Source organism: Camelus dromedarius, chromosome 16 (genome assembly GCF_036321535.1).
Source record: "Camelus dromedarius isolate mCamDro1 chromosome 16, mCamDro1.pat, whole genome shotgun sequence".
NCBI classification, from domain to species: domain Eukaryota; kingdom Metazoa; phylum Chordata; class Mammalia; order Artiodactyla; family Camelidae; genus Camelus; species Camelus dromedarius.
In genome coordinates this window covers 16,815,612-16,833,857 of record NC_087451.1, presented here as the reverse complement: position 1 = coordinate 16,833,857, position 18,246 = coordinate 16,815,612, and the positions used below count along the sequence as shown (strand labels likewise).

Here is an 18,246-nt window from a genome sequence, read left to right as displayed (position 1 = left end):
AGGAGAGGCTTTTTGCACAAAGAAGGAGGAGATGCTCCCATTTTTTATTTTAAAGCAATTTTACTATGTACATGAGATCAGACAGCACCTTTGCCCATCGTTCTGTCATTCCGAAGCAAAAGCTATTTTCATTCCTCCCTTTCTCGTGATGTTTGGAGGTTGGGGGTTATGGAAGGGAGGAATATCTGGGTTCCAGCATGAAAGGGGTGTTGAGAGGGAACCGAGGTGGGAGCCCTGGCCTGTAACCACAGGCCAGGGACTGAGACTTGATGGAGGGAGAGAGGTGATTAGTCCCATGGTCTCTGACCCAAGAATTTGGAGATTCGGTCCTAAGCACACCTTCTCTTCTCTGTTTGACCTCAGTCACTTGTGGATGCCCCAACAGGGGCCACTCAGTGAGCTCAGAGCCCCGTGACCACTGGCAGGAAGGACACAGGAATCTTGTTACACAGAGTGGGGCTGGGAGGGGAGAGTGCATAATTGCAGAGACAAGGAGGGACCTCACCACCTGTCTCCCTCTCCCTTAGGTGCAAGAAATTCCAGGCCAAGATGCCACACGTAAGTATGTGCTTGTGAGGGCCGTGTCCACGGCTTAGAGCGGGCAGTCATGTGCACAGGGTGACAGTTCTGGGGGTTACTGCTGCCGCTCTCAGGTCCCCCAGAGCAGTGGGGGATCCCTACCCCCAGTAGTACCTGGGCCCTGAGAGTGAGAGCCCCGTGGGAACGCATAACCCACGTCCGCTGTCTCCTAAATCAAGTCCACTTGGGGGTCGAGGCCTTCCTCTGACGGCCCGCAGTCCCTCCCACATGTCGCACACTGCTTCTCCAGGGTCAAGGGGGTCTCCGCCTTGGCACTCCCCCTGAGCTCCGCACCGACGGAGACGAGAGGCTGGGCGAGCTCTTCTCCAGCGCCACTGGCGGCTCTCCCCCTCGCCGCATTGCGTGGGTCACAGGGGCTGGGGTTGGGGGTGACCCCGAGCCGCCAGGCCCCGCCCACAGGCACCGCCCCCAAGCGGCGCCCATTCCCGGGGCTCGCCGGGCTCGCCCCGCCCTCTGCCCGCCCCTCCCACCGCCCCTCAGTTGAACCCAGGCTGGAGTCCTCCTGGGTGGTTCTGAGGCCCCTGTTAATGCCATGGCTGAAACCCCCGACCCCTGCTGGTCACCTGTTTCAGGTCCGGGTGATGGGCCCCCCGAAGCCGCCCAAACCATCCCAACACCAGAGCCCCACAAGCCTCGCCCTGTGAGCCTCTCCTTGCGGCAGCCTCATCAGCCAGTCACGGCCGTCACACGAGTCTCCGAGAAGTTCTCTGGGGAGACCTCAGCCACAGCTCTCTCGCCCACGTCTGCTGCCATCCTGGGGGGCCTCAGCTCAAGCCCCAGCGCGGCCACCACATCCTGGACTCCCAGTCCCAGTGGTAGGAGCAGGAGACCATGACCTCAAAATGTGAAGGAGGGCAGGGGCTGGGGGTGGTTTGCAAGAGACTCAGAAATCCTGGGGCCGGGCCCTACCCGCTCTGCCTGTCACTGCCACCCCCGTCCCCAGCTCGCCTGCTCCATCAGATGGGGCCCATCTTTCCCGGCTCCTCTCCCAGAGCTGCTGTGAAGTAGCCTCATCCTGCGGGGTATGACCATGGCTTTTACTGCAGATCAAGGCTGTGGTTAGAAGGTGGCCGCCTACCCTGCACACTTTGTGTGTAACAGACCTGGCGTGGTCCCCCTGGGGCTGTCTTGGACCTGTGATCAGGCCCCAGTGGTGTGCCCTTGGGTCGGGCTGTGTGGATTTCCAGAATGAGGGCTTGGTAACATGGTGTTTACTGGATATGTAGCACAGGAGGTCCTGGGCTCTGTGCTCTCAAATGCAGTGAGGAGTACTTTAAAGGACCTCTTTTATGTCATTGCTCTATGTTCCAACATCCTTTCTCCTCAACTGTTGGCCCAGGCAGGGTCAGCTTAGCCCAGAGGTCCTGTCAGTGCCCAGAGTGATGCTGGGTGAATAGCACAGGGCGGGGTCAAAGGATGGGAGGCAGGCAGTGGTGGCCCTCCCCAAGGCCAGGGTTTGTTATTTCTCTCCCTCCCTTTGTCCCGCAGAGAAGAACTCTTCCCTCCCACGGACTTTGTCCAGCTCTGGCTATGGGGGGGTGACGGCCAGCAGGAACGATAACAGGCGAGTCAGGGCCCCTGTTCCCGGTGGCAGGGTCGTCACTCCCCAGGAAGTGTCTGGGCTTGGCCTTGGACCCAGGCTACCCAGGCCCCTGCACGGAGCTCCCAGTGCCAACCCCAGGAGGAGGCACCTTCCTTGGCTTGGTGCCTCTGGATAACTAAGGCAGCAGTGTCGCTGAGTGGGGTTTGAGAGGAGAAATGAGGCAGCGAAGCTTGGTAGAGAGTTTTGTTTGGAACAATACGGCGGAGGGCTGGTATCTTTAAGGATCCTTCAAAGCAAGTCTGTCCAAAGATTGGAGAGAGTTTCTCAGTCCCCACAGGATGGATCTTCAGCCATCCTGGCTAGGCTCCCTCTGAGCTGGGGGCTTCCTGCTTGTGGACTGAGGAGTTACCTGGAGAGGCCCTTACCCTGGGGGAGGCCTGTGAGGGGGTTCCCTGTGTTACAGGCTGCCTCCTGGCCTCTGGTTGTCCCCATGCGCTGCCCCCAGGCCCTCTGAACTGTGATCGGAGCTGGGTGTTGGGTGGGGTCTGGCTTGGCTTTTTTCTCCCCCTCTTAATAATAAAAGGAGAATTGTGACTTTCTGACAAACTGTTTTAGGGGGGAAACAGAGGAGATCTTATTTAGTGGTGGCGAGGAGGGGGCCTGATCCTGGTGGGGCTGGTTCTGGGTGCTTGTCCTGCCAGGAGGCCGCCCCTGCCCACCCCAGGCATTGACACCTGCCGAGGGGCGATTATGCCCAGAGAGGGGGCCCACTGCTGGCCAGGCCGGCCTCAGACAGCAGCTCAGTTCCAAAAACCTGTGGAACCGGTGGGGGCTGGAACAGGGGTGCTTCCTCTCTGCCTATAGCCCAGCCGCTGCCTCATTTCACATTCAGTGGGGTGGAGGCCCGGGGCCTGTGCGAGCTAGTGATGGCCAGATCTGTGCTCTTGACTCAGTGGTCTCTCCTCAGCCCACCTCGGGTGACGCCACCCCAGTCGTCCCCCTCCCCGCAGCCGCCAGCCACGACTCAGGCCCATCGGCAGGGGGAGCGTCGCCGGGAGCTGGTGCAGTCACAGACGCTGCCCCGCACCTCGGGGGCACAGGCCCGGAAGGCATTGTTTGAGAAATGGGAGCAGGACACAGAAGCCAGCAAGTATGGATGCTCTTAGCACCCTCCCAGATCAGTCAGGGCCCCCAAAGGAAGCCTGAGCCCACACTGGGGTCAGGCAGGCAGGCAGAGCAAAGCTGGCCCTGTCCTGTTCCCCCGAGGGCAGTTCCCCAAGATGTGACCTCTCAGGCAAGACATAGGTCAGGGCTGGCTACAGGGCCGGCTGAGGGGCAGGTGGCTCCAGTTCTGGGGAGGGAGGCTGTGATGAGACCCCAGCCCCTCTCCCACATTCCCAGAGGGATCTCTAGGCACCCTCACACCCACATCCCTCATCCAACTGAAGAGGTTGGTTTCCAGGCATGACTGGGGAGACCAGAGGGCAGTCACTGGGATTCCCAGCAGAAGCTGGAGGTGACACAGTGAGACCCCAGTACCACTGGCTCCCTGTCACACTACACCACCCGCCCCATTAGAAACGGCCACCTTTGCATGTTTATCCAGCCCTCCTGTCAGTGAGTGGTATTGACTCCTGTTACATTTAGGGTTGGCCCAGGCCTATGAGACAATGACCCACCCCCCGTAGTGGCTCCCAAGGCTCTGACTCTGGTGAGGGGGACAGACCCAGGAAGTGTCCCACTGACCCAGACAACCTGATCTTGGCCGATAAAGAGTGTCTTTGGGGCCTAGAATAGGAAACCATGAGGGAGGGTGGCCTCGGAAGGAGCTCAGAGGAGGGGTGGGATGGAGGCAAGGAGGGTTTTCCAAGCAGAGGGCAGGGGCATGGGCCATGTGGGGTCAGGTCCTCTGCCGCAGGATCGCCAGTGTGGGAAGTACACAGGGGGCCTGGAGGCTGGAAGGGGGCTGGTCCTGCCGGACCCCATCACTGGACGCAGTGCAGCTGGGACACGGGGCACACGCCTGGACGTGGGCGTGGGGCTGGGAGGTTGCCTGCCGACAGAGCATCTCCCTGGGTGAGCAGAGCTGGTGAGGCACATTCCCGGAGCAGATGGCAGCTGAGAGGCAGCCCCCTGGCCCCCAGCCCCCAGCAGGCCTGCCCTCTCTCCACAGGGGGAAGGGCGAGACCCGGGCAAAGCTGAAGCGCTCACAGAGCTTCGGAGTGGCCAGCGCCAGCAGCATCAAGCAGATTCTGCTCGAGTGGTGTCGCAGCAAGACCATCGGCTACCAGGTGAGGCAGGCTGGCCCGGCTGTTGGGCCCCTCCAGAGGCCGCAGTGGACATCACCCACCTACCCTGCTCTTGTTCCCTGAGCCAGTATGGATGCTAAAATTTTCAGAAAGCTGATTATAACAACAGAGCCATTCCTCTTTGGCCAATCTTGGAATCAATTCCATTTAAAAACCATTATGTGCTTAACGCTGGGAGTAAGATGAAGTGCCTTCTCCATGGAGTTTAGTGGCCAGAGGGTGTGCCAGACAATTAAAAATGACTAAAATCAGAGAGATGATTATAAGGGCTGTGAAGGAAGTAAAGTGGGTGCTATCTGCAGTATTTCAAGAAAATTATTTAACATGCTGACTTTATTTTTTGAGAGGGAAGAGGTAATCACATTTTTTTTTATTTATTTACATATATACTATATCTTAAAAATATATTTTTATTGAAGTATAGTCAGTTTACACTGTTGTGTCAATTTCTGGTGTACAGCACAATACACAGTCATATAGGAACATACATAGATTTGTTTTCTTATTTTTTAACCATAAGTTACTAGAAGATACTGAATATCGTTCCCTGTGCTATACAGTATAAACTTGTTTGTCTATTTTATTTATAGTGTTAGTATCTGCAAGTCTCCAATGCCCAGTTTATCCCTTCCCACCCCTTTCCCCACTATTTTTAATGGAGGTACTGGGATTGAATCCAGGACCTTGTGCGTGCTAGGTACACACTAACCACAGAGTTATACCTCCCCCCAACATGCTGACTTTAACATTCTAGGTGTCTTCTCTGTGTGTGCACACAGGGTAGACCTCTGAAAAGGGGCATTGTAATTGCTTCTAGACTAATGGCTGTGCTGAGACAAGGTGAGATGGGCAAATTTTCCCATGCCGAGGTAAAGAGCTGTTCACTTGGTTTCCAACAGTTTTTCTCAGAGTGAATTGCTCACCTACTCCAAAACCCTTCCTACAGAAATTTTAGAGTCATCACTGATTCAGTGGTAACCCCTAATAATAGAGTGGTGAATTTTATAATCAGACATGGATGCTGAGAGTTCAGAGGACATGGCAACATTTTAAAATATCTAACTGTAAGGTGTATTCCCCTCCCGCCGCCCTGACTGGTGCTCATTTTGTAGGTCAGCTACTTTTCTTGGAAGCAGTGTGGCCAAGGGGAGGAAGAATGTCTCTCAGATGTCAGCTTTGAGGAGGAGGAGTTCAGATGCCCAGAACTGGGCTAGCACTTCTGAATCTTCCTGAAGGCCGGGCCCTGTGACTTCCTTGGGAAGCTCTGCACCACCTCACCCCCACCCCTGCGCTGCTGGAGCCTGGGGCCACTCTGGTCTGCAGCCCAAATCCTGCCTCGTTGTGCTGGGGGGCCAGGCTGGGGTTGGAGAGAGGGCCTGGCAGGACGTAAGTGTCACCTTTGCTGGGAGAAGAATGGCTTGGACCCTGGGAAAAAGCCTGACTGTGGTTGCATCTTCACTCTGACCTAATAAATGAGGTGTCACTACAGGGTGGGACATGAGGTAGGGGAGGGGCGCACGTGTAGCCAAGCTGCCATTTCGCTTCGGTGTCTGTTCAGTGTGCCTGGCCAGTTTCCTACTAGCCTGTGTCACTGTGCCCGAATCGTCTTTGTGTTATGTTTCCCCAGTATTTTTGGCTGCTGCAGCTCTTTGCTTGGCAACCACTCTGGCTGCTGGTCCAGGGATGGCCCCTGAGGTGGTCCCTGGGCTCTGTCCAGCAGACCCCCAACTCACAATCAGGGGAGTTTAATTCTTTCACACAGGAGTCAGCTGAGACTACTTCTGTACACGGATGTGGAGTCAAATGGAGAGCTGCCTGCAGGGCCATACGAAGATGTTGCTGTTCCACGTCAAGGTGAGAATGACAGGATAACCCAGCATCAAAAGCTCCCAGAGGAGGTTCCAGTGCTAGGCTGGGATCAGAATCAGGCCCCAGCTCTGTCTCGACCTAAAGGTAATAAGATCAAAGCTGTAGATATAGATCTACCTTTGGATCTTCTGGGAAGCCCAGATCAGCCTCCAGAGCCCCCTGAGGAGGCTGAAATGTCCTCATCCCTGCAGGAGGCCCAGGCTCAGCGTCCAGAGCCCACTCAGGAGGTTGAGTCTCCACCCCAGCAAGAGGGTCCTGCTCAAAATCCACAGACCCCTGGGAAGGTTGAATCTTTTCCGCCCCAGGCAGAGGCCCAGGCTCAGCGTCCAGAGGCCACTGAAGAGACAGAACCAGCTCCACTTCAGCAGGGGGCTCTGTCTCAGCCTTCAGAGGGCCCTGAGGAAGTAGGCGCTGCAGTCCCTTGGGGGGAGGGAGGGCTTCAGGAGCTTTTAGCTGAACAATTAAGGCCTCATGGTCCCAATGAGAATGAAGCTCAGCAGTCAGACCTGCACAGTGTCAGTGTTAACCCTGTGGATCTGGCACTTACTATAAATCCAGAGGTCACTAATGTGGTTGAAACTTCTCCAGTTCTGCAGGAGGCCCCCTATCAGCCTCCAGAGAGCCCTGAGGAGGTGGAACCTTCTCCAGTCCAGGAGGAAGCTGCGTCTCAGCCTCCAGAGAGCCCCGAGGAGGTGCAACCTTCACTTGAGCAGGAGGCCCAGGCTCAGCCTGCAGAGCATCCTGAGGAGGCGGAACCTCCTCCATTCCCTCAGGAGGCCCAGGCTCAGCCTGCAGAGCGCCCTGAGTATGACTCTGCCCCACTCCAGCAAGAGGCCCCAGCGCAAGTTCCGGGGTCCCCTGGTGAGAATGTACCTCAGTTTCCAGTGAGTGAAGAGGCAGCAGCTCGACCTGGAAGTAACTATCCAGCTCACTCCAAGCTGTCCAGTGTTACACTTAAACCTGTGGATTTGGAACTTATGGTCACTCCAGAGCCTGCTAAGGAAGGCGAGTTTACCGCAGCCCAGCAGGAGCCCCGGCCTCAGCCTCCTGAATATTCTGTGGAGGCAGAACCTTCTCCAACCCCGCAGGATGCCACAGGTCAGCCTCCAGAGCCTCCTGAGGAAGCTGAGCCTTCTCCAGGTGAACAGGGACGACCGGCTCAGCCTTATGAGCCTAATGGGGAAGTTGTACCCTTCTCAACCCAGCAGGAGAGCCCAGCTCAGCCCACAGAGCATCCTGAGGTGGTGAACCCAGCCACCCAGCAGGAGAGCCCAGCTCAGTCTCCAGCAGAGATAGAGCCTTCCGCAACCCAGCAGGAAAGCACAGCTCAGCGTCCACAGTCTCCCGCTGAGGCCGAACCCTCTCCAGCTCATTCTCAAGATCATGTGACAACAGCTTCTCCTCCAGGCCAGGATCAAGCTCAGTCTCTGCAGTGGCCCAGTGTCACTGTTAAACCTGTGGACCTTGCACTCACCATAACTTCAGGGCCCACAAGTGAAGCTGGACCTTCTCCGCCCCAACAGGAGGCCTCATCTCAGTCTGCAGGGTCCCCTGAGCAGTTGGAACCGTTACTGGTCGAGCAGGAGGTTCCGGAACAGCCTCCAGCCCCCTCAGGAAATGGTGAACCTTCTCCAGTCCAGCTTGAGCCCCCAACTCAGCCTCCAGAGACCTCTACAGCTGCCACAGCTCAACATCCAGTACATAATGAGGTGACGTTCTCACCTGCAGGGCCAGGTGAAGCTCAGCATCCAGTGATGCCTAGTACCATAGGCAAACCCCTGGATCTCACAGTTGTCATCACTCCAGAGCCTGCTAAGGAGGCTGAAAGTTCCCCAGAGCAGCAGGAGGGCTCTGCTCATTTTCCCGTTTCCCCCGAGCAGGCTGAAATTTCTCCAGTCCAGTCTAAGCCTCTTTCTCCGTCTCCGGAGCACCCTGGGAAGGTTGAATCTCCCAGGACAACAAGAGGCCACAGCTCAGACTACAGGTCCCCCTGAGGGGGTGGGGCTTTCTTCGGTCCAGGAGGAAGCCCCGTCTCAACCTCCAGAGCCACCTAAGGAGGTTGAGATGACAGTTGGAAGACCAGGACAGAATCACGCTCAGCATTCCAGCTCGCCCAGTGTCACTCATAAAGCTTTGGACCTGGGGCTGACCGAGGCCTGGCTCAGACGCAGCAGCCTGAGGGCACCAGGGAGGCCCGGCTGCAGCAGGGGCGGTGGGGTCTGTCCTCTCCCACCCTCATCTCAGCATCAGGAAAATCTGTTCACTGTAGACTGGAGGGACTAGGGGCTGGAGACGGGGGAGAGCCATGAAAACAGCTCCTTCCTTAAAAGAAAGGGTGGACAAATCACTCCATCGTTACTCTTCGTGTCTAGGGAGACAGAGAGATGGAAAGAGAGACCAGGGTAAGGACTGAGACAAGAATGAAAAATACAGAGAAGCACAGAAGTACAGAGAGTGTAGACAGAAAGGTGCCAAGACAGAAATAGATACAGACACTGGGAGACAGAGAAACACACACCTGGAGGGTGTCTGGATGGAAGGTGCTGGGAGACGGGGTGGGGCTGAGTCAGAACTGATGTGGGGGGATGGTCGTGCAGGAAGCCGAGCCGCTGAGGCCCTGAGGGTTTGGGGTCCTTGGGGAGTCTGGGACAGAAGGGCCTAGAGCCACGGGTTCCCCACCTACCAGTATGGCCTATCCAAGGACGGGGCTGGGGCTGAAGTAGGTGTGCGGAAGTGTATCCAGTCCCCTCCCAAGGCTGCTGGCCTGGGGTCCCTGGAGCTGGGGACAGGTGCCTGCCTTTCCGCGTCCTCCTCCCGAACTGTGCCAGCTGGCCCCGTCCCCCCACCCCAGGCCAGTGTCAGGTTCCAGGCTGTTCCCCGGGGGAACTTTGATCTGGAAAGAATGAGGGTGACCGAGCTGGCGGCTGCCCAGGGCCGAGCCGTGCCACTGAGACCTGGCCTGGGCTGCCCCTGCCACCTTCCCACCTGTGGGGGCACCAGGCAGTCACTCCAGGGCTCAGGAGACACAGGTGGGGTCTCTTCTGCTTTCCTGCCCCCCTGTTCTCTCCACTTCCATTCACTGTTCAGTCACTAGTTCCTGCACTGCTCCATTCGGCGCCCCTCCCTTCACTCACTCATTCAAATGGCTGATGGAGCTGGGGGCTGGGCCAGGGGTCAGAGGGATGAGAGAGGCAGGGCCTTGCCCTCTCAGGAGCCCCAGAGATCACTACTCAAGACAGACAGCAGCTCCACACTGGAGGAGGGAGCCAGGGCAGGAGAGGAGGGATATATTTCAATGGGCATGGTGGGCGGGGAGGGGAGGGGAGGAGTGGTAACAGGCCTCATCAGGGACGGCTTCCTGGAGGAGGTGGCATTTAAACTGGGCTCTGAAGGCCTAAAGAAGGGAGTCTGCCAGACAGGATGGCAAGTGGAAGGGATGCTTCAGGCAGTGGGACCAGGGCAGCCACAAAGGCAGAAGTGTGGGAGTTTGTGCATTTTGCCGGAAGGGCCTTGAAATGCACCTTAAGGCATTCGACCCACTGTTGGTGGAGGGGAGTCATGGGTCAGAGGGATAGTTTTGTTAGAGAAAGGAGACTCGGGGGGCTTGCAGGGGAGGTGGCAGCCTGGTGGTGTGGGTGCTGGTCTCCTCCAGGCTTCCCCAAGGAGGTGCTAGCGCCCGCAGAGACCTCCCGTACCGCTCCAGCCCCAAGGGGGACTCCAGAATGATTCTGAGGAAGCCCAGCTTGTGTGTGGGCTGCAAAAGGCTTTGGAGGGCCCTGGCCCAGGCCAGAGCCCAGCCCCCTGCCTCTGCCCAGCCTCCCCACCCCCACTGCTTACTTGGAGTGACACAGCCTTTTTCTGGGCTGAAAGCAGACACTGCCTGGCCTGCGGGGCCCCTGGGGAAGGCCCAGGGAGCCACAGCCCTGGAGCTCTGCCTCCCCCAGTCCCTATAAATAGCCCAGGGACGGGGAGGGGAGGCGGGCCAGGCAGGGCTGGAGGGGGCAAGCCTCCGGTGGGAAGTTGTGGAGCAGCGGGGGAGAAGGGAGGATGAGTCCAGAATTTAGGCCCAGTTCTGCCGCTGATGATGACTGCTCGCCCCTGGGGGTCTCGGGGTCCTCTGGGCCGGGGCAGCCAGGCTGGCGGAGCGGATTGCACGAGCACGTAGACGCAGGGAGTGTCGTTCTAAGAGGACAGGAGGGGCCAGTGCTCCTTCCTGTGTGGCTTTTCAGAGGCACAAGGGTCAGGATATTAGCTGTGAGGGCCCCAGGCCGGGGCTGTCCTGCCCCAGAGACCACAGTGGCCCAGGACAGGCTGTGGTGGGGTGCTGTTCCCAAGGTGGGGGCAGGGCGCTGGGGTGAGTCAGCGGAGACCTTTCCAGGCCATGGGGCCAGGGCTTAGGAGCTGGGACCTGAGTGGGGAGGGGATCCTAGAAATGGAAACTGTGAGCCCCATGGCCTTATCTGGGCTGGAAGCAGCTGTCTCCACTCCACACCCTCCGCAGCCCCTGCCTTTGCTGGGAGGAGGCAGGCCCCTCCACACGGGGATGTGTGCTGTTTGTTCTCTGGGCGGCCTGAGCCTCAGCAGAGGCCCGTGGGAAATTCCTCCTCCACTAGGACCACGAGGGCCCAACGTTGGTCGGGGGTTGAGAAGGTCTGCTCTCTCTTACCCTCTCTCCGGATCAGGGCCACCCTTAAAACCTTGTATGCAAGTCTCCGCAGAGCGCCCAGGATCCCTACCTTCTAGAGACAGACTTCTAGGTCTGGTTAAAGAGGCAGCCAGAGATGGGGCACCTGACTTGTGCAGTCAGACTCACACGGTGATACACAAACGCTTGATATATGGAAGCATATGGAGACGCTCAACATACACATACAGGCATGCGTGCGTTCTACGCTGACACATGTGCAGCAGGCATGCATTTGCGTGTGTCTAGAACACGTTCAGCACTTATGAGCAAATGCATAAAAGTCCCTCCTATAAACGCAGGTGCTTGGAAATGTACCCACACCCCACACGCCACATACACGTGCAGGTCCTGTAGACTCTGCAATGCCCACATCTTCCCTCCGTACTGACACACCCACACTGGGACACGCAAGCATGATACGTGCACAGACACGTCCTCAGATACGTGGGAGAAAGATGAAAATGTGTGTCCAGCTGAGTGTCCCTGGGATGGAGTTTAAAGGAGGGTTTGGTAGAGGGAAATTGGAGTGACCCAGGGGGCAGGGGTCTCTTCCGTCCCCCCACGCAGGGGCCTCAGGGTTCCAGGATTCAGGAGAGTTCAGGCAGGCAGAGCTCTGGGGCAGAGGGCAGAGCCCCATGTGTCCCTCTCCTAGTCCTGGCCGGAGATGAGGCCTGGGGCCTCCACGACTGGCCCCCCGGGCTCCTGCGCAGCCTCCACCACACTCCCACCTCCTTGCTTAGCATTCCCCTTGGCTCCCGAACCCAGCAACCTGGCAGGAAAAGATAAACGTAAGCCTTGCATCCACACCCATATGGATCTCATAACAAGGCAACAGTTTCCAGGGCAGAGGCTGGATTTCAGATTGGAGAGGAGGGGTGGGAGATCCTTTGTTTGCCGAGGGGTCCGGCCCTGGAGTGCATTGCTCCACTGGGTCCTTGTTAGTCTACTCCCTTTGGGTGCCTGCAGCTGGGAACCCTGGGGAGTGGGGAATGACTGGCTTCACACACCTTCCCAATTATGAGAACTCCCAGGCCCATCAGCCACCCAGCAAGCTGAGGGCTGCAGGCAGGCAGGGCCCATCAGGGCCTGGCAGATAATGGGTCTGGCCTGGCCCCTGACCTTCCAACCTGAGCCCATCCTGGCAGAGGGGCTTGGAGGGGTGAAGTGACCAGTGAGGTTGGCAGCTGCCTTTGACTCAGTGCAAAGGCTGTGACCTTCGAGACAGGGTTGTGCAGTACCTGTGAGCCCCCTGTGGCTCATCGTGGCCGCTAACGCACCCTCTCCGTCACCCATCTCAGTCCATCCTGGAGGTTCGACTGGCTCCCAAGTGAGTCCCCTTTTTCGAGGTATCCCATCACCCCATGTTCACAGAGCACTTTCTAAAGCCAGTTGTCTCTCCAGGTGTGGGGGTGGATGAACAGCTGAGACAGACAGCCCCAGCTCTCTGAGGATGGGGTCCAACACATGCACGCAAGTGTGTATATGCACCTCACCCACGCCCGGGGACTCGGGTGCAGAAGGTGGAGGAGTGGGCCTGACAAGTGGGCCCAGGAATGCAGTGGCCTGCACCATCCCACTTCTTATGGCCTTTCCCCGCCCTGTAAGCCTTGTGTGCCTTCTCGGGACCTGAGGAGTCTGGGGAGGGGGTGGGACCTTCAGGCCTGAGGGCTGGAGGCTGTTGGGTATATGGAGAGGGGCTGGGCTGGCGATGGAGAAGCGGCAGTCATCGGTATGGAGGTGGGGGTGGGTGACACCACCCAGAAAGAGTCTGCGGGTGAAAGGGGTCAGGTCCAGATCAGAGCCCTGGGGACCACGGTTAAAGGGTGAGGGAAAGAACAGCCACTCAGGAAGGTCCCTGGGGAGGAGAAGCTGAGGGGGTGGGAGGGCAGTCAGGACAGGCAGGAGGAGGGATGGTCCTCAGGGGGCAGTGCCGGAGGGCCTGGAGGGGGTTCTGAAGAGTTCTGAGGAGCAGTTCCAGGGAACAGGAGCCTCCAGGCAAATGGGAGCAGGAGGAGCTGCCCAGACTTGGCTGGATTTGACTGCTGCCCCCAGAGGGGTGCTGGGACTAGAGGAAGGGCCCTGGGTTTTGCACGTGTCGTTGTGGACCTTACTTGTGGCCTCGGGCCTGTCCGTGTCCCTCCCGGGGCCTCCGTTCCCCCATCTCATCTCCTGGCTTCATGGTTTGGGCTTGGCAAGGATTTGACTGCGTGAGGTGACGGCAGGGGACTCAGGAAGCCTTGTCCCACATCCTACTTCCAGCCCAGCAGCACAGCAGATCAAGGGACCAGCGGGCGGTGGACAGGTCACAGCCAGGGGAAGGGAAGCTGGAAGGGTGGGTGCCAGAGCCCCTGGGACTCAGTGGGAGGTCGGCCTCGCTAGCCCGCTGACATCAGGGCTGGTGAATGTGGAGGGAGTTCAGCAGGGTCCATCAGCCCTCACCTCCTCCACAGTCTGGTACCCGGCTGGAGCTGGGGGAGGGTTGGAGGAGGGGCCTTGAGGGGATGGCTGAGAGGAGCCCCTGGGGCCTGGGGCAAGCTGCAGCCTCCCCCCAGGTGGCGTGGAGCAGGCTCTTGGGTAGCACTGGTCGTCGATCACCCCCTCCCCACCTCAGCATCACCCCCTCCGCCCTCACTCCTGCTCTCCCTGCCCCTCTGCCCCTCTTCCTCCCACTCCTGGTTCATCTCTCCTCTCCTAGGCTCATCTCCAGCTACTGACTCAGCGGTCTGACTGTCAGCAGTCAGAGAAGCCAAGGGGGATGGTATGATTCTGGTACTGTCTGCCCAAAACCCACTGCAAGCCCCATCTCTGCCCTTGCCAGTCACAGATGGAGCCCTGCCCAGCCCCTCCCAGATGTCGTCATGGTACATCAGGAGAGACCAGATAACCTGCCTGAGGTGGGAGAATGTGGGTGGATCCTGGCCAGCTAGTCTCTACAATCTATCAACCGTTAGGGTTCCCAGCCTAGACACCCAGCCAGCCTTCCTTCTCCGGGAAGCTGGGAGAGAAGGCCAGACCCCTGCCTGCCCCGACTCCCCTCTATGCTGCCGGACCAGGCACAGGCCCAGGTTCACATCGGCTATGGGGACAGGGACCAGGCTGTTCAGTCCCTCCCAAACTTCCCCACCTGGTCATTCCTCAGGTCCTGCGAAGGAAGTGGCTGGGCTTTCCTGGCAGAGACCAGGGTCTCTGAACTCCAGGCTCCCATGCTCAGACCTGGAGGGGCTGAGTGCTACTTGGGGCAGAAGCTGTAGCAGAAGCCTCTCTCCTAGTCTCTATCAAAGATTCCACCCAGAGAAAGAATGCAGGGAGCAGTCTGGCTCACCCTGTGCTGAGAGCAACTTACAAAACACAAACACACACACACACACACACACACACACACACACACAAACACACACACACACACACACACACACACACACACACACACACACACACACACACCATGCACGCCTTTTGGCATTTGACTTTCTCATAAAATAATTGCTGGAAGGCTCCTTGGATTAGGTAACCCAATGTTCCTGTCCCTGTGGAGGAGTGAGAGAGGGGGGATTGGCGTTCAGCATCTGTTACGCTGATCCAGCTCCTTTGGGGCAGAGCAGGCCAGTCCAGGAGGTCTGTGGCTGCAAACATCTTCGGAAGCCCAGTGTGACAGAAACAAGTCTTTCAGGCCTCTCGTTCCCCTGCCACCTGGCTGTGCCTGCCCAGCCACTAGCCCTCTTTCAAGTGGGCCAGGCCTGGGAAGGAGAAGGCTAATCAGGAGAGGCTTTTTGCACAAAGAAGGAGGAGATGCTCCCATTTTTTATTTTAAAGCAATTTTACTATGTACATGAGATCAGACAGCACCTTTGCCCATCGTTCTGTCATTCCGAAGCAAAAGCTATTTTCATTCCTCCCTTTCTCGTGATGTTTGGAGGTTGGGGGTTATGGAAGGGAGGAATATCTGGGTTCCAGCATGAAAGGGGTGTTGAGAGGGAATCGAGGTGGGAGCCCTGGCCTGTAACCACAGGCCAGGGACTGAGACTTGATGGAGGGAGAGAGGTGATTAGTCCCATGGTCTCTGACCCAAGAATTTGGAGATTCGGTCCTAAGCACACCTTCTCTTCTCTGTTTGACCTCAGTCACTTGTGGATGCCCCAACAGGGGCCACTCAGTGAGCTCAGAGCCCCGTGACCACTGGCAGGAAGGACACAGGAATCTTGTTACACAGAGTGGGGCTGGGAGGGGAGAGTGCATAATTGCAGAGACAAGGAGGGACCTCACCACCTGTCTCCCTCTCCCTTAGGTGCAAGAAATTCCAGGCCAAGATGCCACACGTAAGTATGTGCTTGTGAGGGCCGTGTCCACGGCTTAGAGCGGGCAGTCATGTGCACAGGGTGACAGTTCTGGGGGTTACTGCTGCCGCTCTCAGGTCCCCCAGAGCAGTGGGGGATCCCTACCCCCAGTAGTACCTGGGCCCTGAGAGTGAGAGCCCCGTGGGAACGCATAACCCACGTCCGCTGTCTCCTAAATCAAGTCCACTTGGGGGTCGAGGCCTTCCTCTGACGGCCCGCAGTCCCTCCCACATGTCGCACACTGCTTCTCCAGGGTCAAGGGGGTCTCCGCCTTGGCACTCCCCCTGAGCTCCGCACCGAGGGAGACGAGAGGCTGGGCGAGCTCTTCTCCAGCGCCACTGGCGGCTCTCCCCCTCGCCGCATTGCGTGGGTCACAGGGGCTGGGGTTGGGGGTGACCCCGAGCCGCCAGGCCCCGCCCACAGGCACCGCCCCCAAGCGGCGCCCATTCCCGGGGCTCGCCGGGCTCGCCCCGCCCTCTGCCCGCCCCTCCCACCGCCCCTCAGTTGAACCCAGGCTGGAGTCCTCCTGGGTGGTTCTGAGGCCCCTGTTAATGCCATGGCTGAAACCCCCGACCCCTGCTGGTCACCTGTTTCAGGTCCGGGTGATGGGCCCCCCGAAGCCGCCCAAACCATCCCAACACCAGAGCCCCACAAGCCTCGCCCTGTGAGCCTCTCCTTGCGGCAGCCTCATCAGCCAGTCACGGCCATCACACGAGTCTCCGAGAAGTTCTCTGGGGAGACCTCAGCCACAGCTCTCTCGCCCACGTCTGCTGCCATCCTGGGGGGCCTCAGCTCAAGCCCCAGCGCGGCCACCACATCCTGGACTCCCAGTCCCAGTGGTAGGAGCAGGAGACCATGACCTCAAAATGTGAAGGAGGGCAGGGGCTGGGGGTGGTTTGCAAGAGACTCAGAAATCCTGGGGCCGGGCCCTACCCGCTCTGCCTGTCACTGACACCCCCGTCCCCAGCTCGCCTGCTCCATCAGATGGGGCCCATCTTTCCCGGCTCCTCTCCCAGAGCTGCTGTGAAGTAGCCTCATCCTGCGGGGTATGACCATGGCTTTTACTGCAGATCAAGGCTGTGGTTAGAAGGTGGCCGCCTACCCTGCACACTTTGTGTGTAACAGACCTGGCGTGGTCCCCCTGGGGCTGTCTTGGACCTGTGATCAGGCCCCAGTGGTGTGCCCTTGGGTCGGGCTGTGTGGATTTCCAGAATGAGGGCTTGGTAACATGGTGTTTACTGGATATGTAGCACAGGAGGTCCTGGGCTCTGTGCTCTCAAATGCAGTGAGGAGTACTTTAAAGGACCTCTTTTATGTCATTGCTCTATGTTCCAACATCCTTTCTCCTCAACTGTTGGCCCAGGCAGGGTCAGCTTAGCCCAGAGGTCCTGTCAGTGCCCAGAGTGATGCTGGGTGAATAGCTCAGGGCGGGGTCAAAGGATGGGAGGCAGGCAGTGGTGGCCCTCCCCAAGGCCAGGGTTTGTTATTTCTCTCCCTCCCTTTGTCCCGCAGAGAAGAACTCTTCCCTCCCACGGTCTTTGTCCAGCTCTGGCTATGGGGGGGTGACGGCCAGCAGGAACGATAACAGGCGAGTCAGGGCCCCTGTTCCCGGTGGCAGGGTCGTCACTCCCCAGGAAGTGTCTGGGCTTGGCCTTGGACCCAGGCTACCCAGGCCCCTGCACGGAGCTCCCAGTGCCAACCCCAGGAGGAGGCACCTTCCTTGGCTTGGTGCCTCTGGATAACTAAGGCAGCAGTGTCGCTGAGTGGGGTTTGAGAGGAGAAATGAGGCAGCGAAGCTTGGTAGAGAGTTTTGTTTGGAACAATACGGCGGAGGGCTGGTATCTTTAAGGATCCTTCAAAGCAAGTCTGTCCAAAGATTGGAGAGAGTTTCTCAGTCCCCACAGGATGGATCTTCAGCCATCCTGGCTAGGCTCCCTCTGAGCTGGGGGCTTCCTGCTTGTGGACTGAGGAGTTACCTGGAGAGGCCCTTACCCTGGGGGAGGCCTGTGAGGGGGTTCCCTGTGTTACAGGCTGCCTCCTGGCCTCTGGTTGTCCCCATGCGCTGCCCCCAGGCCCTCTGAACTGTGATCGGAGCTGGGTGTTGGGTGGGGTCTGGCTTGGCTTTTTTCTCCCCCTCTTAATAATAAAAGGAGAATTGTGACTTTCTGAGAAACTGTTTTAAGGGGGAAACAGAGGAGATCTTATTTAGTGGTGGCGAGGAGGGGGCCTGATCCTGGTGGGGCTGGTTCTGGGTGCTTGTCCTGCCAGGAGGCCGCCCCTGCCCACCCCAGGCATTGACACCTGCCGAGGGGCGATTATGCCCAGAGAGGGGGCCCACTGCTGGCCAGGCCGGCCTCAGACAGCAGCTCAGTTCCAAAAACCTGTGGAACCGGTGGGGGCTGGAACAGGGGTGCTTCCTCTCTGCCTATAGCCCAGCCGCTGCCTCATTTCACATTCAGTGGGGTGGAGGCCCGGGGCCTGTGCGAGCTAGTGATGGCCAGATCTGTGCTCTTGACTCAGTGGTCTCTCCTCAGCCCACCTCGGGTGACGCCACCCCAGTCGTCCCCCTCCCCGCAGCCGCCAGCCACGACTCAGGCCCATCGGCAGGGGGAGCGTCGCCGGGAGCTGGTGCAGTCACAGACGCTGCCCCGCACCTCGGGGGCACAGGCCCGGAAGGCATTGTTTGAGAAATGGGAGCAGGACACAGAAGCCAGCAAGTATGGATGCTCTTAGCACCCTCCCAGATCAGTCAGGGCCCCCAAAGGAAGCCTGAGCCCACACTGGGGTCAGGCAGGCAGGCAGAGCAAAGCTGGCCCTGTCCTGTTCCCCCGAGGGCAGTTCCCCAAGATGTGACCTCTCAGGCAAGACATAGGTCAGGGCTGGCTACAGGGCCGGCTGAGGGGC

At 58.5% G+C, this 18,246-nt stretch overlaps 2 protein-coding genes across 2 annotated transcripts in view; one reads left to right on the top strand and one right to left on the bottom strand.

Moving 5' to 3' along the window:
• Positions 1–18,246, bottom strand: part of LOC116157877 (uncharacterized) — a 696,771-nt gene that overhangs the window by 333,380 nt on the left and 345,145 nt on the right. The window lies entirely within an intron of this gene.
• LOC135323203 (leucine-rich repeat-containing protein 37A-like) lies at positions 5,702–9,615 on the top strand. The gene is made up of 3 exons (XM_064495061.1): positions 5,702–5,838; positions 6,215–6,306; positions 6,910–9,615. The coding sequence occupies exon 3, from the start codon at positions 7,299–7,301 to the stop codon at positions 8,313–8,315; it is 1,017 nt and encodes a 338-aa protein (XP_064351131.1). The 5' UTR covers positions 5,702–5,838; positions 6,215–6,306; positions 6,910–7,298; the 3' UTR covers positions 8,316–9,615.

Coding starts and splice junctions, on each gene's coding strand:
- LOC135323203 (XM_064495061.1), top strand. CDS start 7,299: ATGGTCACTCCAGAGCCTGCTAAGGAAGGCGAGTTTACCGCAGCCCAG.